Source organism: Pezoporus occidentalis, unplaced genomic scaffold (genome assembly GCF_034315485.1).
Source record: "Pezoporus occidentalis ecotype Australia unplaced genomic scaffold, CSIRO_AGI_Poc_V1 ctg181, whole genome shotgun sequence".
Classification (NCBI taxonomy): Eukaryota; Metazoa; Chordata; class Aves; order Psittaciformes; family Psittacidae; genus Pezoporus; species Pezoporus occidentalis.
In genome coordinates, this window is record NW_026913652.1 from 763188 (window position 1) to 787930 (window position 24743).

General features: G+C 40.8%; 1 protein-coding gene across 1 annotated transcript in view; it reads right to left on the reverse strand.

Moving 5' to 3' along the window:
• Nucleotides 1-21021, reverse strand: part of RICTOR (RPTOR independent companion of MTOR complex 2) — a 78901-nt gene extending 57880 nt beyond the window's left edge. Inside the window, exons 1-3 of the mRNA XM_062615419.1 lie at nt 20861-21021; nt 20653-20700; nt 1431-1528 (exon numbers count right to left, since the gene is read on the reverse strand). Of these exons, the coding sequence (XP_062471403.1) occupies nt 1431-1528; nt 20653-20700; nt 20861-20909 (195 nt within the window). The 5' untranslated portion in view covers nt 20910-21021. The remainder of the gene's footprint in view (nt 1-1430; nt 1529-20652; nt 20701-20860) is intronic.
• Between the last annotated feature and the right edge of the window lie 3722 nt (nt 21022-24743).

Here is a 24743-nt window from a genome sequence, read left to right on the forward strand (position 1 = left end):
CACTGGGAATCATGAATCTGCAAATATAATAAAGCTCTTAAATTTTAAGGCAACTACAGAATTTGGAAGCACTCACATTCAAAAGTTTTCAGATTAGCACAAAAAGGAAACAGTTAGCTATGCATCAGCCTTTTCTATCAGAATAAAGAGCTTTCTTGCAACACAGTTTGGAATCTCAGTAAAAACAGCAACATTTTGTCAATTGTGGGTCTGACAGACAGAATGAGGCAATGACCCAAAAAAGAGATTTCACTGTAACTAATTTCTGTCCCTCAGTGAATGCTGTGCACTTACATGTGCCCTGGACCAACTCAGGAAATGGAGCATTTACAGATTTGTTATAATGCACTAGAAGATAGATATATTTACTACTGATTTTGTCCTCAGTACCTCCTGCTAACTGAATCGCAAGTAATACCACTGAAGAGCTGCTCAATCTTACAAGGAGTACTTTTAACAGCCAACAAGCATGTCTACTTCGACGTTTATCATGCATTTTGTCTTTCTCATACCGACTGGTCCCTCAAACCCACCCCTGAGCATTTGTTCTTTCACCTGAGATTGCCTCAAAAATGTCAAGTATCCTCCTGGTTATCTTACTTAATGATTTATTACTAGCTTTTAACCTTGATTTCTCCACAAAATTCTCAACTACCTTGTTGCTTGGCTACCACTGATTGCAGTATCATTTCACACACACTGCCGCATCTGTAGTGCTCTGTCAGAAATGTGTACAATTCGAGTATCAGTCCATCCATTAAGGTAATACACACACTGAAGCTCAAAAATGTCTCCTAGCTCATGGACTAGGAGCATTTTTCCCGTTTTGATAAATGGAACGCTGGTCCAACCACAACCATTCAGTATGCTACAAGAAGTACCATTTTCCTAACCCACTACCTATCTCCCATCAGCTCCCTCTGCTCCTCCCTACAGGTTCCTTACTGACAAAAAAAAAAAATTTAAAAAAAATGGTACTTGCTCTCCTTCTGAAGGCCTTTCCTGGCCTCCTTCTTCAGCCTACACCCTCATGCTGCAGTAGGTTTTTAATTCTTGCCTCCTGTCAATTCGCAATGACATCTTCCAACATATCCATCGTACTTTCAGGCAAGTACTTGTCACATTCCTATGATTTGAAAGCATGTATTTGGAAAAAGCACCTCAAAAATCAACAATACAGACTAGAAATCACCCTATAAGTCTTTTTTTCACTGGAAAACTCAGTGAAAGTTGCTGTTACTATTCTATTAGCAACCTAACCACCATACCATACTCATTGACAGAGTCCTCAACCTTTCCACACTGTCAGTTTACATTAATGGAGTTTGCATTTCACATTTTTGATTCAATTCTGTGAAGCAGGATGCAATCTTTAGCTTTTTGTACAACTTAACCCACCATTTGTTTTATGACACCATTTAAGCACTTACCTTAGTAAAATTGTTCAAGTGACCTAGCTTTCTCATATTTGAAACGCCTTGCAATTTCGCTACATTTTGGAGAATCTCTCTCATATTATCAGAAGGTTCTGCAAAAAAAACAAACAGGTTATTAGCAAATACAGTTAAAGTCAAAAATCTACACATGCACTCAACATGCAGTTTTCTAAATGTAACAGCTCTCTCCAGCTCTTAATAACGGATCTGTTCATTTTCACCTCAAGAAGGATCAATTTGGTTTATGTTTAGAACCAAAATCAGGCAGACCAAGTTCTCTAGAACGAATGCTAAAGCCCATAGAAAAGAGATACTTCTTTTTTTAAAGCAGATTTTAATCAATATCTTCCATTTACAATTAACAAAGATATTCATTTAGTGTATGAAACTCCAATCCTAACGTCTCGTAACTGAACAGCTTTATCTTTAACCCCGTTGTAATTTAAAGACAAGAAGTAAATATGAAGATAGCAGTAAAAAGATGGCATGTTACTGCCACACCACTTGACTTTTTTTTTCTCTCCTGACAAAGGGTTGGTGGGATTTGGGGAAAACAAGGCTCTCTTCTGCTTTCCATATTAACCTACCTCTACAATCACCCTAAACTGTAACTAGAGGGCTAGAACTTTTGAGTGACATGGGAAGTGAGCTACAAGATATATGGGGACTAGAAACATCATGCCCTTTCTTCCTCAGGGTCCACTATCCCAACTGCAAAAAAACCCTCAACCAAAACCACAAACGAGGACTCAAACACCAACTGATGACCCTGCATTCTGGTCTGGGAAATGGAACAGGGTTACCACACATGGTGAGAAAAAACAATATTGCTCCACCTTTGGGAATAAGGTTGGGGGAACTTGCGGCAGAGTGGGACAAGCAGCACAGAGTGGGGCTGGGCACAGAGAGCTGCACACAGAACTACTGTAACACAAGCTGCAGTAAGCTCTGTACACAGTGGTACTGCAGCACGACAGTCTTCAAAGGGAGATATTTGACTGCAGGATTCTCATGCAGTCTTGGATCAAATAGACATTGTATGATAGGCACAACAACAATACTATCAACAGTGCTGTAGTTTGAAATAAATGACATATCAAGGCTATGCTGCAGATGTGAGCTCTTAGAAAGTATCGCATTACCAAAAAAGAAAAAAAAAAAAACCCTCATTACATAAAATGAAGTCTTTAGAAAAAGCCGGAAGAGTCCAAACACCAGACATCTGGAAAGCAGCAAAGAGAAGGTTTTTGTGTGCGATGCCCCACACTAACTTCAGTAAAAGAAACTTGCTTCCTACTTCAGTACGAACAGCTACAGCTGAATTTAAAACCCCATGTAATACAGCTGAATTTGCAGAAACCACATAGAGTTTTTTACTTCCCTGTTTATCCTGAAAGGACATTCGTATATTTTTCATAACACAAAAGAAATCAGAAGTGTCAGAGATGTAAAGAAAGCACCTCCTTCATCATCTCTCTATAAATGAAGCTTTTAATCACTTTCTGCAGTTTAAAAACTTTAAAAACCAACAAATCTGAAAAAGCAGACATAACTAGCCTCTTATCAGGATACATCCAGATCATATTTGCAAAGACAAGACCCTTTACATGTACTACCATCAAGAGTACAAGACAGTATTTAAAGAATAAGAAACCTGGATTAAGATGTGCAAATCTGTAAATGCATTGTAGTCAATGGAGATCTTGGCTATCAGTCAATGAAGTTGAAAGCAGTTAACCTGCTTAGCTGCAAGATGCCTACTGAAGCTAAGGGGAATCAGTTACATTGACTACACTGCTTATAACAAAACATTAGCACATGTACAGACCATGCTACTGCCACAACACATAATCTTGACTTTTTGCAAAGGATCAGTGAGATTTTGAGGAGGCATCAATCTCAGCCTTCACCAGCTTCCACAAATCTAAGTCACTACCATAAGTCGTCAGTTGTTGGATACTCAGCCACAAATGCAGGCTACCTTGCACTGCAGAGCAATATGCATAGTGAAACTGACATCCAGTAACTCTGAACTTAAATTGGAACACGTGCATGCACCTCTTTGAATCCCCACAGGCCAACCACTGAAAACAAGAAATATGATACTATCACAGAAATTAGAGACAGTGACAATCTTACTAGATCCATCCCAAGTTCAGGACTCCTCTGCAGGGTTTACTTTTCCAGGGCTTAACTCAGTTTGAAAGGTTTGCAATAGCATAAGCCATAAAAACGAGAACAAGAGAAACACTAAAAACAAGCAAGTTGTGACAGCTACAGCACTACGAATAGTCTACACCACAGGCCCCGATTTCAAGGGAACATTACAGGAGAGGAAAATTTGTCATAATTTGGTTTCTTTATAATACAGTTTGGCTGATTTCTATACTTTGGCCTGCCTTACGTAATGGCAGGGGGTGGGGGAACACCCTACAGAACGTTCTACCTCAATTCCCTGGACAACAAGTAGCAACAATAACATTCTAAAATTACTAGAAATATGCTTAGAAGTTTTAATTTTATAAGTGCAGATGGCTACATATTTCAGGTAAACCTCTACCGAAATACAGCTCACTATACAGACAAGACAGACCACAAAACCTCTTACACGTCGCTGGCAATGAGCTCTTACATTCAGCTACCTGATAAAGTGAGTACTAATGCAGAAGGAAGCAAGATGTGCTGTGCAGAAAGGCAGCCCATTGGGATATGAAGAAACCAGGACACGACAATACTACCACTTCCTATGCTGACAAATCTGTAGCAATGACAGACCTTTATAATGAGGCTGCCTAATTAAAACGTGCACTAAAAATCACTTTACTCTACATGTGTGTGAAAAACTGCAGTTACAGCAATATCTCTTCACACAGTCCTCTGTGCTGAAAAAACTTCTCATTTCTAGAGGGACAGAAAAGTTTGAGGAAAGCAATCTTTGCAGTGTTTAGCAGAGCAGCCAGGTATTTCCCAGAAGCTTCACTAGCAGACAAGTAATTTGAAGCAAAGCGGGGACTACAGTGTACAATCTACAACACTGTGGGAAAACCGAGAACACAACAGATGTTTCCACTGGCAAATTGATAATATGACTACAACACGTTGGCTGGCTCAGACTTTGATTATATCAACAGCACTACTGCTGCAGAAAAAACACGACAGTAAGGAAATAAATACCCTCTAACAGCATACTACTCCAGAAAGAACTAAGACTGCAGAAATTTTTTAGTCAAGTCTTGCCAGTTCAAGTCTTGTTTTAAACTTCAGACCCAACTTCTTGCAAAAAACACCTTTCAAGAAAAGTTAACAAAAAAATTGTGACATATTAACTCCAAGGAAAGACTGGCTATCCTGTTTTTCCTCTTCTGGCAATTCATCATATATTAGAAAGAAGTAGAAAATTTACTTAGTTACTGAAGCATGACTCATCTTTATTGAAAATAAAGCCAACAGGGAAGGCAGGCAGGCTTAACAGAGCTCCACATGTGGCAGATGTAAAAAAAAATTAACAAAATAACACAACTTCACAAATTCAGATATAGTCTCTTGCTAGTCTGTCCTTTCACTAAAATAGGCTTGAAAACAGACTAAATACATTCTGGATACTACCAACTAAGCCACGTGGCTTTCCCGTAATCAAAGTTTAGATCCTGCACTGCATATCTTCCTGTCAAAAAATCTCATGCAACAGCACTGAAGAACTTTGACTAATGTTCTTCGACTAAAGGATTCTACAGGCGCGCAGCAAATAAAAAACAGACTAGGGAGAACACAGGCCCCCTCAGGAAGCTCTGGGGAGAACTGGCTACACAGGATTTGGAGAAGGCTGAGGTTCTGAATGACTTCTTCGCTCAGTCTTCACTGGCAAATGCTCTGACCACACCACCCAAGTCCTGGAAGGCAGACGCAGCGACTGTGAGAATGAAGACCTTGGGCCCACTGTAGGAGAAGATCTGGTTCGAGACCATCTTAAAAATCTGAATGTGCACAAGTCCATGGGACCTGATGAAATCCATTCGTGGGTCCTGAAGGAGCTGGCAAGTGAAGTTGTTAAGCCACTGGCCATCATATTTGAAAAATCATGGCAGTCAGGTGAAGTTCCCGATGACCGGAAAAATGGAAATATAAACCCCATTTTCAAGAAGGGGAAAATGGACGACCCAGGGAACTACAGACCAGTCAGTCTCACCTCTGTGCCTGGCAAAATCTTGGAGCAGATTCTCCTGGAAGACATGCTAAGGCACATGAAAAACAACAAGGTGCTTGGTGAGAGCCAGCATGGCTTCACTAAGGGGGAATCCTGCCTGACCAATTTGGTGGCCTTCTATGATGGGGCTACAGAACTGATGGACAGGGGTAGAGCAGCTGATGTCATCTACCTGGACTTGTGTAAAGCGCTCGACACTGTCCCACACGACACCCTTGTCTCTAAATTGGAGAGACATCAATTTGATGGATGGACCACTCGGTGGATAAAGAACTGGTTGGATGGCTGCACACAAAGAGTTGTTGTCAATGGATCAATGTCCTGCTAGAGACCAGTAACAAGTGGTGTCCCTCAGGGATCGGTGTTGGGACCGGTCTTGTTCAACCCTTTGTCGCTGACATGGACAGTGGGATTGAGTGCGCCCTCAGCAAGTTTGCCGATGACACCAAGCTGTGTGGTTCAGCTGATATGCTGGAGGGAAGGAATGCCATCCAGAGGGATCTTGACACGCTTGTGAGGTGGGCTGATGCCAACCTTATGAAGTTTAACCATGCCAAGTGCAAGGTCCTCCACCTGGGTCGGAGCAATCCCAGGCACAGCTACAGGTTGGGCAGAGAAGAGATTCAGAGCAGCCCTGAGGAGAAGGACTTGGGGGTGCTAGTCAATGAGAAAAATGAACATGGGCCGGCAGTGTGTGCTAGCAGCCCAGAAAGCCAACCTTATCCTGGGCTGCCTCAAAAGGAACGTGACCAGAAGGTCAAAGGAGGTGATCCTGCCCCTCTACTCTGAACTCATGAGACCTCAGCTGGAGTATTGTGTGCAGTTCTGGTGTCCTCAACATAAAAAGGACATGGAACTGCTGGAACAAGTCCAGAGGGGGGCCACGAGGATGATCAGGGGACTGGAGCACCTCCCGTATGAAGACAGGCTGAGAAACTTGTGGCTGCTCAGCCTGGAGAAGAGAAGGCTGCATGGAGACCCCAGAGCAGCCTTCCAGTATCTGAAGGGGGCCTATACGGATGCTGGGGAGGGACTCTTCATTAGGGACTGTCATGACAGGACAAGGGGTAATGGGTTAAAACTTAAACAGGGGAAGTTTGGATTGGATACAAGGAGGAAATTCTTTCCTGTGAGGGTGGTGAGGCACTGGAATAGGCTGCCAAGGGTGGCTGTGAATGCTCCATCCCTGGCGGTGCTCAAGACCAGGTTGGACGAAGCCTTGGGTGAGATGGTTTAGTGTGGTGTCCCTGCTCATGGCAGGGGGGTTGGAACTAGATGATCTAAAGGTCCTTTCTAACCCTAACCATTCTATGATTCTATGATTCTAATGCAAAAATGGAAAAAAGTTGGCACACAATGAAAGTCATCTCCCAAAATAAGAAACATCATGGCCCAAACATTTAATTCTCAACAGCTTGTGCTGGTGTTGACAAAGCCTTTTTGTTTTTATTTGGTTGTTGTGGTCTTTTTTTGTTTTTTTTTTTCATGATGAGTTTTCGTTTGGTTTTTTTTTTTTTTAGGACCCCACTTCAGACCACCGCTGCTGAGAATTCTTAGCTCTGGTTAACCCTTACTCTTCAGCTCTTCAAAAGTTTTTACTTTTCTATCCAAAAAAAAAGACAAGCTACTTGTTATAATTTTAAGACCCCTCAAGTCTGTTCTTTCCTGACTTACCTCATTTATTACTGATATGCTGACTCATAAAGAAAATTTTCTTCACCAAAAAGGCTGTCAAACACTGGAACAGGCTGCCCAGGGAAGTGGCTGAGTCATCATCCCTGGAGGTAATTTAAAGACATGTAGACGTGGCACTCAGGCACATGGTTTAGTGGTAGACTTGGCAGTGTAATGTTTATGGCTGAACTCTATGATCTTAAAGGTCTTTTCCAACATAAATGATTCTAAGATCTCGAGCTGGCCCATAGCGAAAGATAAGTATCTTCCCATTCTTTGGCATGGTACTTCTTTAAGGGTGGAGCTGTGCAAAATTACTGAGCTGATGTTACTTCTGCCAAAAGATGCACTTTCCTTCTCTCTATTCTGTCCGAATATATTATACACCCTATCCTTTAAACTACTCCAGCACCTATCAACTTCACATTAAAATAATACTAACTCAGCAGCATACTTTTACTTCTTTTGCTATGTTTTCTGCTGTGATATGAGTCATGCAGAAGTGGCTGTGCTAACAAGCCATTCACAGGCAGAGTGGTGGAAGTGGGACATACCCCTTCCAGAAGGCACTTATTAGAAAAAAAGTCAGACTTTTTTTTTCCCTTTTAACCCGCACTTTATACTTGGCATATTGTCCCCACCTCTGTACACAAAGCCACTTTGCCTCAAATCTCATCTGAAAACTTGATATGTACAAGCATTTCAAGGCAGCATACCTGTATTCTGCAACAACAGCTTAGCTTGCTGATCATTACTGTCTCATTTACTGCATACTGCTTTCTTTTTTTTTTTAGAAGCACCAGCTTCTAACCCCCAACTGTTTGCACCAATTAACATCCAGTGCATATAATGAAAATCTTCAACAGAGCAACACTGGTGCTTTTAAAATCCTATCCTCAAGAATTCCATGATTCTCTATGACTCAAAGTAATTCACAGATGTATGTACATTAAAAGTCTTCAAAGTTGTGCTGCTGATTTGGTTTTGAACTCTCATAACCTTTTAGGGCTTGAATCCTTTTTTCACCCCACAGGACTGTGACACTGCTCTTCCCAGTGAGAATCATGATGCGTTCTGACAGATCCTATTCTCCCAAGAGAAAGAATACCACAGAGCTCCAGCTACACAAAACAGCCAGCACTGCATCTATTGCAGGGATGAAACAGGACCAGCAATAGCTGTATTAGCACAAATGACAACTTTTTCCCCCTGACAGATTTAGCAGGATTTTTTGACAACATTCAGTATACTAGCAGCATGCCAGTTAACTATTTCGTTATGCATAAAAACCCCATAACCCAAAATAACAAAACCAAACAAAAAAAATGGTAGGCTCTAGCAAACAAATAATTTAGGAACTCTGAAGTCAGGCATAAGTTAAACTGAGCTATGTATAATTTATATGCATCATCTGGTAGATGGTAGGACAGTATCTACATACAGTAGGTAAACTCTCAAGTGAGAGGCTGCACTAGCAACTATCACACCTACTGGAATCATAGTGCCAAAAGTGAAATAATAGACTAAATGTGCCTAAAGACTCCCTTTAAAGAAGGAAGTTATATAGTTCAGCATTTCATCTTTAAGAATACAAGAGATATCTTTCTCTGACTGAAGAAAATAAATGGATGATCCTGGTGAACTTACTGTACACCTCTACATTAGAGATTTTTAAAGTCTAAATGATAGGCAACCATATGCTGCAAAGCTGCTCTTAGTGGCTCATTAAACTACATGCTGCCAAAATTAATCAAATTGAGTGAAATACACACCAACTAGAAACATGAATTCACTTTCCTCCATTCCTACTGAAACAGCAATGAGTTATCAGTTAATAAAAGTGATGAAATATTAGGTATCAGTTAGTTAAAGGTGTCTATCTAAGCCTAGATGACAGGTAATCAATCTGCTAAGACACTTTTTACCTTTAATAATGAAATCAAATACCAATGAGGAGGCACATCCTGCCATCATCAACTTGCTTAAAAAAATAATCAGGACAATTATTTAATATCTCATAACATGAAGTATTCTTAATTTACAACTAATTCAAAACGTGGAAACTGCACAGAAAAACAACCAAGTTCTGAGAACAATGGCAGAAGAGAAAGCAACAAAAAGCAAACTGCACAACAGACATGACTCCTGAATTATTTATATTGATGCACCAGCTCCACTGTGCTAGATCGAAAAAAAATTAGTGAACAATTTACATTCAACCTGATTTTCAAAACCCCAGTAATATAAATGGAGATACACCTTCAGTCTAGACATATAAGGTAAAAACATACAACAAACAGTTGTTTGTATCAAGTTTAGATAGTTACTATTATATTGAAATATGTTCTGAATACTAAGCCAAACAGACATCCTCTACGATCACGGTTAAAATGCTTTTATCACACCTGAATCAGTAAGGTGAAAAATACTGTGCATTGGTATAGTGTGATGAATCAGTAAGGTGAAAAATACTGTGCATTGGTATAGTGTGATGAATCAGTAAGGTGAAAAATACTGTGCACTGGCATAGTGTGATGCTTTTATCACACCTGAATCAGTAAGGTGAAAAATACTGTGCATTGGTATAGTGTGATGCTTATGTTTTGCGAAATAATTCTCATAAATTTTAGATTTAAGAAAACCTCACAATGTATAACGAATCTTAAAAATTGAGAGCATCCCCTTGAAAAGTACAGGTGACCAAACCCAGTGATTTCTGCAGAATGTACCTAGAGATCTATTTGATTCCTATAGCTTCCATGGGTAAACGATACAAAAAGCACTTTATTTTGAATACAGTAACAAAGAAGTTGTTCAGGTTCATGAAAACAGAAAGAAAACAAAAGCTTAAGAACTCGGATTATTTTCATTCTTGCTACTTAAAAAAGCTGTGGCTAGATTAAAGTGGCTCAGTAATGCAGAAAAAAGCACACTTTGTCTTTTTCATGGCAGTCAGCAAAGAAAGCAAAGAACTGTTCTTCCTCTATCAGTCAGGTGGAAATTGACCTTCACATTATTAAAAAAAAAAAGAAAAAAATGTCTAATGACTGATAAGCAGTGCAAAAGACAGCATATCCAAAGTAGGATCAGCAATCACTAGAACCTCAGGTAAGAAGAAAGTCTTCTACTACAATTACATTTAGGAGTCTAGTGCTTCCTACTTAGCTCTGTACATCTAGACATGCATGTATATAACCTTCTCTCAGTAAACAGGAAAGTAAAGTTTGAATGCCTATTGTAACTGTATATATTTCTCTTTTGCAGATGTACACAGAGTATTATAAATTAAAAGATAATTTTGTTCATGTTCTTAAGTATGGATAAAGATGACAGCAAATGCTCATTCTGGTGTTGCAGTCATCCTGAAGCAAAGACAGGAGTTCAAATATGGACCACTTTCCAAATTACAGGGTTATTTCTAACCAAGAGCCTGAGATTACATGTGTAGAAGAGCCATCCCTACATCCCCACACTTGGAATTATTCTTGTTACTCCCAGAGTGTGATCCTATATGCCAAATTTGTAGACAATATTGCTTTACTGCTAAAACTTCTGAAAAACAGATTTTATAGTTGAAATGTTAACAGTTTTTCTAGCATCTAAAGCTACAGTATTATTACTTCAACAGAAGCAGAGAACAAAGCTGAAGACTGACCACAAATTATTTGGCATTGCTAAACCTAAAATAACTTTAGATTTTGAACACAGAGAAAACTGAAGGACCATTCCAAAGAATAGCTACAATGTCGATTTAAGAAATAATTACATGTATGTTTTGATAAACTATTCTTTCACTGCTTTATAGCAGTACACAAACTACTGACCTGCATGAATTTCCCCAAAGACCAGTAATAAAAATAGTATTAAAGTCAGGTACCAAGGCAGGTTTAAAAAGCCCTGTTCTTCAAGTAACTTGCCTATTCATAGAGAACAAATGTTTGATTTAGTCCTCCCTTAACATTTACACTAGGTACTCAACTCTCAGGAAGACATGATGTTAATGCCAAGAATCTTAGCAATCATTCTTGGTACATACAGTCTTTATATACATGATGACTAAAACCAAGTGGGGATTATACTCTCCTAATAAAATTTCTCTCATTATCACTTTGCATTAAACAGAAACACAAATTATTCCAGAATACGCAGTTACAAACTCCAGAACTTTCTCTAAAACTTTCAAAAGTTTCGATGTTCAAAAGGAAGGAGAAGGAAACGAGACAACAAAATGAACACAAACAGAGGCACAAAATGCTGGAGGCCAGGGAACACTCCATAGCAGTGGAGTGACTACGTGTTTCTTTGCCCTGCTGTTGTACTCTCTCCTCTGCATCAATTTATCAGCTACTTGAGAGACAGAACACAAGGCTGAAGCAGTACAGCTGCTCCTTCTAGAATATTCATAATTAACATTCAGATTCTTCTCTGCATCATTTTAATTTGTTCAAGAATCCAAACCCATAATGTTGTCCAGTTAAATGGCCCTTACAGATAAACTCCAAGCTGTCAGGAGGCAGCCACTGTCCCCAGAAATACCCTGTTACACAGGGTGTCATTTAAGGAAAAAAAAGAAAAGCCTAGCAACACCAGTGGCTGTACGATCACTCGGTTTGCCAATGAAGACATGAAGGCAAATCTAGCAAGACATGGAAGGAGCAAAATAGTAACATGCTCAAACATTAATAAAGGTACGCAACTAGAAATTGCACGTAATTCACAAACAGCACTAACTGCAGCAGGAAAACTTTAAACTGTGACAAATGTGTGATATGACAACTGCCCTCCTTAAAATGCTATAACCAGAATATTTTAGAATAGTGCACAGACTGATGATGTTTGGGAACTCCAGCCCTTTGTACCAGAGATAGGACAGGTCTCATCTCCTCATTGCTGCGACTGCTCGACTTTTTCTCCTGGAAAGGTAATTTTCAGAGAAGGGACAGGAAGCACCATATTCATGAATTTCACAACAACATACAAGTGCAGTTCTTTACACACATATGACACTTAATTTGTTAGTCAACTTCAACTTGGAAAAATCTATCCTACTGAAGTAGCAAGCTAAACTAAAAAACTGAGATGGAAACACCCCATTTATGGAAACAGTAACTTCTTTCCATTTCTTTATATGTCATTAAAAAAAAACAAAACCAAAAAAACCTCAGTAAGTCTACCCATGAGAATCACACACGGTTTGCATAGAGGACATGAGAACATCCTAAATTCTCTAGATATGAGGTTACTAAAGCTGAATTCTGACTTCACTGATGCTCAAAAGGTAATAAAGGAAAAAGATTATAGATTTTTTTTTTTAAAAAGTAACTTTCAGGCAACAGCTGTTCTTGACAGTAATCTATCTGTATGAAGTAGTTATTTAATATATGTATTTTTGTGTAGCCTGTGTACACTTCAGAAAATCCATCTTTTACACTGAAAAAAACCCAGCTGAAAATCCATCTTTTACAACTGAAAAAAAACAGGCAAAATCCCTGTATTGTTTACTACATATTTTACATGAAGCAACGAATGAAATTATTGTTACTTTTATATTTTTTCCACAAATCAAGCCCATATTGTTTTGCTTTAAATACCTTACTTCTAAGAATCTCTGACTAATCATTCTTGTAGTCTTAAATCAACAGCTGCAGTTTATTTGTTGTGAAATTTATGTAGATGGTGTATAGAAATGTACCTCTCATTTTAACCACACTAAACAACAGCAGCCATTTCAAATACGGGTGAGTAGCTATCCTAGCTCATTTTTACTGTTTTGCCATCCTTTTTGTCTGAGACTCACAAGGTTATTCAAAGTACCGCTGATAAACAGTATGAATTTAACTACCCATCTCTCCAATTAAAAGGGAATTAAAAACTTTTGTGCTTTTCATTTTACATTACAAACAATGGAATGTATTTAACTTCTACATAGTAACTAAAATAAATGCAGTAAAACCAGCTTTATGAACTACTACAGGAGCAGCTACCGGAATAAAAGGTCAGATGTCACCAAAACCAAAGCGTTAAGTAGCACCTGGACTAAAATGAGGTAGAATTTGGGAGAAGAGATTTCCTCATAAAATTTAGTTACCCAAACCTATTCATGCCACTGTTGAGCTTGCTACATTGATGAATATAAAGAAGAATGTGAGTCCTACAGAGCTTTGAGGTATGTGCTAACAGTAAAATTCAGTCTCACAACTAAGAAAATACAACTCTTAAGTAGGGTTTTTTGTTCTTTGAGGTTGGTTTTATTGTTTCGGTGGTTTTTGGTTTTGTTGGATTTTTGGAGGGGGGCTGTCTGGTTTTGTTGTTTGGTTGCTTTTTATTTGCCTTTAAGAAAAAAAGAAAAATCCATTTTCTCTCTTATTTATCTTTGCCAGCATTCCTTCTCTTCACAAGATGTAAAGATTTGGTGATCTTCACTGATCAGGCTCTGAGGTTTTACTAACTCCTGCTCTTTCCTTGATTCATTCTATCCAAATTCTCCATCACAGTAACAGGTGGTTAGCAAATGAAAAAAAAAAAAATCTCCACTATGCACAAATACATTGAAGCTGCAGATTTAAAAACTAGAATAAAATATAACCAATAAAACAATTTGTCAAATATCAGCCAGCACTTGTATAGCAGTGTTATGGCACCTTCCCTTCTGCATCAGAAGTAATCACAAGAGTACTGCTCAGTGCATAAATTCATCTGCACTATGGTATAAGCATCTGCCTACCTGCCTGCAGTTAAAAACAGCTCCAATGAAAAGCAAACCTCTTTATTTTATCTAACCTTTTGTGTAGCTATCACAGCCTCAAGTCACATGCTTATGTCTTAGTTGTAAGAAGCTAGCTGGTTTTAAAGTAGATGACTCGTGTCATTTATTATTTCAAAATAAGAAAGTCTCAAGCAGGAATCTCAATTAGCATTTAAGATTAAAAAATTTACCTCATTTTTCAGTACATTCCACCAAACTAGTCAGTCATCATTTCATCACCAATCCTCAAGCCACCCTGTGGCATTTTTCTTTTCTGCAGTATTTGGGTCTGGATGGATATAAACAGTTGCAAAACAGCAGTTTTTCATTATAACTATTTCACTTTCTTCCTCAGTTGGAAAACTCCACCTGATGTTGTGCATCTCTTCTCTGTTATTAGGGGCAAACTTATGAGATTGATAGGTAATTGGTAAAGTGCGCATGAAACTCATGAGATTGAGCAAATAAGTGATGTATTTCTTTCTGGGAAGGCCATCGTTGACATAGCTTCCTTATTTACTGTAATTATGATGAGGGGTGTGTTTCTTTACACAGCATCTACACTGGATAGGCTCTGACAAAAAAAAAAAAAAAAAATCCTGAAACTAAGCATAGCGTTAATCTCAAAAGGGAAGGGGGGTGGGGGGGTGGAAGGGAAGGGAAGGGAGGGAAGGAAGAAAGAAAAATTAGGAACATTTATGACAAAGACTAAAACACTCATATCAAGAAGGCAGGAACTAGAGATATTGGTACTTCAATAGTTTCTAAAATTAGTAAGACTCAAATGACTCTGTGGGGTGTGGGGGAGAGGATAGGAAGCAGAATACTATAACGCTGTGGAACCACAGCATAGCTTAAACACCTAGGAAGATATTTATACCGATCCCAATGGCAGAACAATTTTGTCAAATATAAATAGGAACCACAAGATATTAGGACAGTCATTTTATTCCCTGTCCTCCAGAATGAGGGCTGACATTTGTTGAGCTCTCTGAACCACAGAAGCAAAAAAAAAAAAAAATAAAGAACACACCCACAAAAACAAATCTAGAGATGCTGCACATGAGAACTTTACAGACTGATACGAATGCAGATCTTGAAAGACATGGCAGTGCCCAGATCCTAGAGACACCTTAACACTAGGTAAGCAAGTTAGAAAGTTTTTTCAAGTTGCCTTTTGTTAAGTTTGTTCTTCATTAAAAACATTGTTCCTATTATCAAGAAATAAAAAGTGAAAATATTCTAAGCACACACCTTCTTACTAGCTCTGAAGTCTTAAAACTGTAATGCTTTAGGAAGCAAAGCCAAAGGTACACAAGAATCATTAATCTAACCAGGTCAGTGCACTCTAGTCACCAAAACAATAGTCAACTAAAGGGCAAGTACAAACAGGAAAGCTAGGTGCACGCTTCATTTTGCAGAGTATATAAACTCTGCACCTGTACCTCTCTAACCTACCAAAAGGTAACACATTACCCAAAAAGTTGGCAGGCCAACATTACCGATCAGTTCCGTTTTAGCGTCCACATATGAACAAAACAGTATACAAGAATAATGCAGAAGAACACTTCTCAGACAGCAAGACAAGTAATATCTCTCTCCAGCTGTTTTTCAAGCTGTTCTGTATCTCAAAAAAAAAAAAGAAAAAAAAAGCTATTACCTTCTTGCTCCTATTACAGCTTTTGTTACAGATTCACAAATGAGGGAGCAAAAAACTAGCAATTTTTCTGTGTGGATCTAACACAAGTATCCTGCTACGGTTACTTATCACAGCGATGGCATACTGCAAAGCCAGGGTGAAAGGTACCCACACATTTTGTTTATTTGGGTATTTTAAAGGTAATGTTTTGACAGTGCGCTGGAGCCCCGCTCCTTCTCCTTTTCAAGCCAGAACATATACTTCAAGAGTATAAAAAAAAAAACCAAGAGGCTCCCTGTAACAGTCTTGCCATTAGTATGAAACACCTGCCTTTGAGCCACCAAGGAAGTTACCATTACGCCCCAGTTCCCCACGGCCTTGCTACAAGCAGTCCACTCCAAAATGGGTGGGGATTTTTCCCTCACCCACTTCTTGGGCTCTCAGTACCAGACAGGTGCGCAGTGTCCCTCCCTGCTTCTTCCATATTGATGCAGGAAGCTGTGAACAGCATGGTCAAATCTCAAGCTCGATTTGGAAACTAAATTCATCTAGCCTTCTCTGACTATCCCGCAAATAACCCTTAAAAATGCCCGACATTTTTGTGGGCTGTAAACTGCAAATAGCATCCCGAGATGTTTGCCCTGCATGCAATGCGTTACATTTTGCCATGTGGGCACATGGAATCAAATACAACATGGTTTAAAGTGATGAAAGCACAGTACAAAAAATAATAACATTTCAGATCTCAAATTATATGGAACTTCTGTATCTTTTACCCACATGATAGGAGGAAATGACGGACAGTAGAGGTAAAGAAGGAAAATGGTAACTCTGCAGAGAACAATAGCCAATCTTGCGGAACATAGGCAGAAAAAGTCACTTTCCTTAACTACTTTGTTCATATCTGGCTCATGGTGTAGCTAGAAGACTCAACATTTACAAAGTAGAAAGAACTGGCTGTACGAAAAGAGCTGCTACATCTAAGCTCTACCTCATAATGCATGTTTATGAATAATAAATTAAAGTACTGATGTTGGATACAGGTACATTTCAGTTAATTAAAAACTACACTACCAGAAAGTGAAGACTGTTACCCCCAAAAAGGAGGAAATGAAGACAAAGACATGAACAGTACCTGACCATCAGCACTTGGCACTCTTGCATCTCTCTAAAGCTTCTGAAAAGTTCTTAACAGCCACTGCAGGCTCAGAATTGGATTCAGGAATCTCTGAATTAGAGAGGGAGATTCAGGCACCAAGGCAAGAAAAGAACTCAGCAGCAAATGATGTATGGATTCCACAGCCTTTTACACAGCCTAAAGCTTTGGAAGATATATACATTTCTGTAATTTGGTTTGGAATATCTGTAAAACAGTCAGAAACCAAGATGAATTATGCTAAAATCACGTAATACTTGCACTGTGATTACATACACAACCACGACCAGACTCACTGCAAAAATTCCTACTGAATGCACTAACCTAGTCAATAACTCCAATTGTCCTTTCTGGCCTTAAGAAGTTATGAGGTTGATTTCAGTAGTCTAATTAAACCAATCTGCCTCATCCCACTGCTAATTCCTTCCAGATGACTGTAATGGGAGTTGCAAGGGTGGCGAGTCTGTCCTCCTTTTCCTTTTCTGTTCTATTCTGAGCAGGTAATATGACACAAGGCCAAAACCTGAGCACTTCGAACCCCAGTTATTAACTGGAATTTGCAACCAACAGAAGAACATGTGCTGGGGACAATTTTTCCACAATCGATCATTCTTTCGGCAAACAGATTTTCTTTAGAAAATTACTGTCCCAAAAGAATTTTCTTTTGAAAAAATTACAGATTTACCAGAATCCTCTTAAAAGATGGAGGACAGCCTGGACTGAGTGGCCCAAAAGTTAAAAGGAAAAAACAAAACAAACACACACATACGCATAAAACAAACCCGAAACACAAACACAAAGCAAAACAAACAGCAACAACAACAAAAACCAAAACACCAAAACAAAAAACTCCAGCAACAACCAAAAACACTAAGGAGAAAAAAATCCCCAAAACTACGAGGAACAGCAAACCATAGACTTCACATTATAATCTTTAACCAGTGTAGTCTTATACACAGGAGTTCACACACACATATACATGCAATGCACCATCATATAAAATGCACTTCATAAGCATTATTATGCACCATTTTTAAAATGGTAGGGCACCAAGAAGGCTCTAAAGAGTGAAACCATACTATACAAGCTACGGTAAACATGGTGAGTCCTGGGAAAACAGGGGCAACCCTCAAACTACAGCAGCAAAGGAAAGAGCAAACAAAAAGCACACAAAGAAAGGCAGATAAGCAGAAAGAAGCAAAGCATTCCCCCAGCCTTACTGCACAAAAAGCCAGGAAGAAGTAGGACCCAAAGCAGCACAAACAGGGCTAACATCCTCCCCACATCTATTATTAGTTCTGAAATACTTAATAACAGCACTGGCCTCTTGCATGGAGAGAGTGTAGTTAGTACACAGTCCACAGGTACGGACTAGCAAAGGTCTAACTTGAATGCTAAGTCATGTTTGCCAAGCCATCACTAATAGCAATCTGTTTAAAACAAGGCAATACCAACATAATTTCACATGTTTGTAATAAAGAGGACACTATAACTAGAACCATATGTTTGAGGCACTGTTTATGGTGATTTTCTTCTTTGCCCAAATCAGATATTTCATGTTAATCAAAACAAAGTTCAGCTGACTGAGGAAACAAAAAACACTAGAATATTCTTTAAAGTTACAGAACACATGAGCCTTGTGGAAAACTATGTGATCCACTCAACACAGTGAATCAGATCAGTGTATTATCAGTACAGAATGAGGCTAGCAATTTAAAATATTTAAACTAATCACTTATGTAACTACTGCAACAGCTGGAAAAAAAAAAAAAACATTGTGCTCAGTGTGGAAATCAAGTTATGATTTAGGTTAGTCAATGTCCTGCTGAGACTTTTTAACCTTTTACTTTTGCTTTCTCTTTAAAATGAGGTTAATACCTACCATGGATAGCTATATGACTACTGATCAGGCAACTGTGGTTTCTCTGACAAAAATCCAAACCCCCTACTTTTTTGATAACTGGTTCACAACTAAATATAAAGCAGTTTCTTAATCACTTGCAACTACCACAACATTTTTAAATAGGGGCTATATAAAGTCACAGTGCAAAACATCTTTTTTTTCATTGTACTAAAAAATTATTTTGCATCTTACCTGAGAGCCTATTTTATACTACGATACATATGAAGTAGTTGCACTGCTACTACTACTGTCTCATGGAATCAGTAGGTGGCTGAAAACACCTCATGGCAAAAATCAATACCATAATAGTCACCTATCAAATTCCAAGTAAAAGTTTTCAAACAGATCACATGTAAAAATTACCACTCCAGAATTTAAATTCTGTGTATTGCTCTTCCACACCAAAATAATTCAGCATGCTACACAACATCAAAAAGTTACTAAACCGTTCATTAAAATCCCAATACTTTAAATTTCATGAACAGGTAACACTGCTTACACTAATAACTGTGTCATGTGATCAGACTGTTAAGGCCTTTGTCATACATTTTGTTGACTAAAGTTTCACTTCTTTTAATTTTAAAGACACTGTCTCACTAACACAGTCATCTCCATTTGGATACAGGGTGGGAGGAGACATAAGAGCCCATTTCTTTAAACTTAAAAAACCTCAGCACTTTTTCCCAGGAACAAAAATACACTTGCAAACATATGTACTCAGAGAGATAGCTTTCAGCCCATGGCAAAACTGTTTAATAAAAAAAAATTCTAAACACTGATCAATCATACTGAGGGAAAAGAGAAGCAGAGGTGGAATTGCTGATACAGCCTCTTACTAAACTGAAAACTTGACTGATGCTGCTAATATTTGTACTTCCTTTACATTTCACAGTCGTCTCATTGATTCTATCACTTCCCTGCCTACTTCCCCATAAAATGGACCTATTCAGGATAGCTCCAGCCCTGATCTCCTGAAGCAGAACAGTTATACTACAACCATGAAATTTATTCCCTCCCCCAGACTAAGATCTTCTTCCCCAAGTACGGTCATTGATTCCAGTGGGCCAGTTCGTTTTCTGCATTTTATTCAGCTCCTTGAGACGGTCTAACCCTTACCCTGGCCCTGAGCACGGCAAGATGAACTACATGTTTGGATAGGGAACGAGTTCCTATTTGCCTGAGACGAAATCAGCTGGTGTGTAGCAGATGTTATTGTTTCTTCCTTCCTCTTATCTGTGTCCCTGTTCCTCCCCATACATCTGAGATTAGTGGAGGATGTTTGGAACAATTTAACAAGTAAACGGGAGATAAGTGCCCTCTGGTCTAACCGCAAGCGGCTCACAGCAAAGACGGTGGCCAGCCGGCATAGAACAGGCAGGGGGCTACGACAAGGTATGGGGGCAGGTCCAGCACCACCGCAGAAGTGCTTCCCCGGGCCGCAGCGCCCGACCCGAGCGGTGCCACGGCCAGAGGGAGTCCGGGCAGCGAGGCCGACGGCTGCGGTACGGCAGCTGTAAACATACAGCTCCGTCTACAAAGCACAGCCCCCTCTAGAAATAACCCCCGGAGCGGCCGGGGAACCGGTGCCCCCACGCAGGAGTTCCGCTCGCCTGCGGCCAGGGACGGCCAGCGCTACGGCCCCACAGTGCCCGGCAGGGGCTGAGCAGAGGCTTCCACCTACGGGCAGCGCCGCTCACTACAGGTCGCCGGGCAGCCCACCAGCGGTGGGCACAGGCACCCCGCTACTGCTCCACTTCCCCCATCGCTCTCCGGGCCTCCGCGGCCGCTCCGCACCACCAGGCCGCTCGCCACCGGCGGCTCCCCCCGCCCTCTGCCGCGGGCGCGCAGGGAGGGGCAGGCGGCACCTCCGCGCCCCGCCAGCCCCCGGCCCGTACCTCGGCTGAGATCGAGGGAGACGTTCTCCTCGCCGCTGTCGTTCCGACCTGCAGGGACGGGGAGAGAGAAGCGCGTTATGCTGACGGAGAGGAGGGAGCCGGAGCAGGAGAAGGGGAGGAAAAGAAGGAAGGGTGCGGCTGGGCAGCAGTGCGGTGCTAGAGCCGGCCAGGGCACAGCGTGCGGCCGCGGCCTGCTCTGGTCCCTTACCTCGGATGCGGAGGTGCCTCAAGGACCGGGCGCGAAGACTCACCGCCATGTTTACGGCCCCGCAGTCACAACACCGGAAACCTCGCCCGCTCTCGCGAGGAGCAACCCACGGAGCCGCCGCCACGGCCGGCAGCCCCTCGCCGCTCCTCCCCTCCCCTCCCTCCTTCCCTTCCGGCGCGACGCAAAGGCCGCTGAGGCGAGGCGACGCGAGGCAGGGCCGGAGCGGGCTGGGCGGTGCTGGTTGAGCCGCGGCCTCTGCCGGGGTGTAGCGGCGCTCTTGACGCCGATGTGGGAGTTCAAGCACCGGAGGGCCGGTGAGAGCTCCCGCCCCGCCGCCTCACCGAGGCGGTCGCAGGCGGCTGCGCCTGTTTGTGCCAGGGTTCCCGCGGCTCCGGATGGCGCCGTGGGCACCCGCCTCGGAGCCGCGCGCTGTCGAGGGCCGCGGCCGCGGTTCGCTGGGTGGTTTCTCTGGCAGCTCGGCCCCGAAAGGCTGGAGCTCAGGGAGGTCTTGAGGGGGTTTCCACGCTGCGCCACAGGACGTGGCGAACTCCTCCTTGTCCTGTAGATCTTGCCGTGCTGGGAGCCGGCTTCCTACAGAAACTGCTGTCACCACATCAGAAGGGTTTGGTCTGTCAAGTGAAATTACTTTTTGCCCTTTGGTTTTGTTTATATGAGGTTTGCTGCTTTGTTTTCCCTTTCTAAGCTGCACTTGCCTTGTGATGATATGGTAATTCACGTGAATGCTGCGTGACCATTAGCTTTGTACACCGGCTTTTTCTTGCACTCTGCTTTTTAACGTGTGAAGTAATTAAAACCAGGGAAATGTCTTCTCACGGCAGAGTAGGTCTCTCTGCAGTCTGAAGCATTGATCTATTTCTTACCTTGATATTTGTTAAACTTACCTAATAAAACGTGTATATATACAAAAGAAAAAAAAAAAAAAAACAACTCTCAGAACTCGAAAAGAAGTCTCAATAAAGGAAACGGTATGCTTACATATACTTGCTCTTGTCCTTTTTAGGCAAAAGTTTAAACGAAGAGGTAGCACCTTACATTATGTCCTGGCACTTCAGACAGCCATAGACAAGGCAAGTTCTTCACACAGACTTCCAGATTCTCAGGGATAAAAGCAGCAAGCAGTAATCAAATTGAAATGTAGGAGTAGCCAGCTGTATAAAAATAGCTTCACAAGCTCAGGTAATTGTTTTCCTACTTGTCATTTTCCACACTAAGTTTTCCCTTCTCTCTCGTGATCCTTCAATTCAGGTCCCGTATTACTCATGAAGATCTGGGTTTATTAGGTAGACATGAACATTTAAATTTCGTCTCAAAAATTCTAAGTGTTTTTATCTGGATCGGTGCACTTCCAAAACATTAATACTCATTTAGGAGGTTAAAATAATAGTTTACAAAGCCAGAGTATAAAAACTCTGGAGTATCAGTTTGTGGCAAATACAAGAATCCTGTTTTAATAGGAACATGTCAAGTATATTTAAAATGCAATTTTCAACAATCTTGATTTCATTTTATATATAAAGGTAGTGATCCTGAGGAACCCCAGGTTTACCCAAAATTAAGAGGTCTAAACAATAAAATCTCATCTTTCCATAACACAGGACGAAAGTGAATGAAACTTCCTAGAATAACTTTATCAATATGCGTCAGGGCTGTCCTTTAAAATTTTGTGGCTGGGGAGCCCTTGACTTCCTGAAAAATGTCAGATGAACCGTTGCTTATGGTAGTAACATTGTATCCTGTTTGTTACAAATTCTGCCGGAATTTGTTAATTTCACATAAATTCTGAAGCACCACTGAAGTGTTACCCCGCTGCTAAATTTCTGCGTTGGATCTGAACTTGTAATGTGCATATAAAATGCTTTGGGCCCTCATGCTAAGGGCTAATGCCATTCAGCACTTAATTCTTCCCTTACAGATGCAAAGAGACATCATGGTTTTTAAAAGAAACAGAGTATCTTGCAACGAGGGAGAGCAAGAAAGGAGTAAGGTTTAAACTCCAGAGTACTCTTTTGCAGCTTTCTTCCTGCAGACACCTTTTAATAATAGAAATATTTCCCTTACTAACCCTAATTCTCTGGGCTCCAGAATTTTAAGTTTTTGTTATGATGACATGAAAAATTCGAAGTATACACCACTCATAACTATCACTTAGATGCAAGGGAGCTCCTGGGAAGAAAAAAAAAGAAATCATGCTGAAAAGTGAGTCCAGCCTTGAAAATCCAGCCTTGAAAATGTCATAGTCATTGCTGGTATGAGGAGTCCTCACCCTGTGAGAGCAGAGGACATTTCAGGATCTATTTTTAACTTTTTCCATGTTTTGTTTCCCCAAGAATGTGGGGAAAGAATCACAAAAGATTAAATAAAAAATTATAAAGATTCCATAGGTATCAAATTTTCTACACATTTTCATCAGCCACTGCTGCTCCTGAGTATGAAGGAGGAGAAAAAGGTTGGGGGGGGAGGGGAGCTATTTTGTCATTTTAGAGGAGAAAATTAATACCAAAGAGAAAACTAACTTGTTCACTAGTCTGATGGCTTATCTGTGTCACAAATTGCAATTGATCAAGCATAAGGTGGCCTCTGATTCATTATTTTTGGTTTTCAGTGTCTAAATTGCAATAAGTAAACTTGCAATAAATAAACTTGCAATAAATAACATTAAAGAACATATGTTTTAATGGCCAAATGGGGAATCAGACTAGTAAAATTTTACTTCTTAGTTTATAATTATAAAGAAGTGAATATAACTTCTTTATATAGATAAGTAGGTCTCCTGAAGCCAGGGATATGGTATGAAAGCAGAATTTATATGATTTTCATCATTTTTTTCAAATATGATGGGTAGTGGCTTAGCAACTTCATTCCCCAGCTCCTCCATCTGCGGGTGCTGAAGGAGCTGGCAAATGAAGTTGCTAAGCCACTGTCCATCATATTTGAAAAATCATGGCAGCCAGGTGAAGCTCCCGACAACTGGAAGAAGGGAAATATAACCCCAGTTTTCAAGAAGGGGAAAATGGATGACCCAGGGAATTACAGACCAGTCAGTCTCACCTCTGTGCCTGGTGAAATCTTGGAGCAGATTCTCCTGGAAGGCATGCTAAGGCACATGGAAAACAACAAGGTGTTTGGTGACAGCCAGCATGGCTTCACTAAGGGGAAATCCTGCCTGACTGATTTGGTGGCCTTCTCTGATGGGGCTATGGAACTGATGGACAGGGGTAGAGCAGTTGACGTCATCTACCTGGACTTGTGTAAAGCGCTCGACACTGTCCTGCATGATATCCTTGTCTTTAAATTGGAGAGACATTAACTTGATAGATGGGCCACTCAGTGGACAAAGAACTGGCTGCATGGCCGCACACAAAGAGTTGTGGTGAGTGACTCAATGTCCAGCTGGAGACCAGTAACGAGTGGTGTCCCTCAGGGATCGGTGTTGGGACCGGTCTTGTTCAACATCTTTGTCAGTGACATGGACAGTGGGATTGAGTCGCCCTCAGCAAGTTTGCTGATGACACCAAGCTGTGTGGTTCGGTTGATATGCTGGAGGGGAGGAATGCCATCCAGAGGGACCTGGACATGCTTGTGAGGTGGGCTGATGCCAACCTTATGAAGTTTAACCTTGCCAAGTATAAGGTCCTCCACCTGGGTCAGAGCAATCCCAGGCACAGCTACAGGTTGGGTAGAGAAGAATTTCAGAGCAGCCCTGCAGAGAATGACTTCAGGGTGTTGGTCGATGAGAAACCTGACATGAGCCAGGACTGTGCACTCGCAGCCCAGAAAGCCAACCGTATCCTGGGCTGCATCAAAAGGAGCATGACCTCACCTGTAGTATTGTGTGCAGTTCTGGTGTCCTCAACATAAAAAG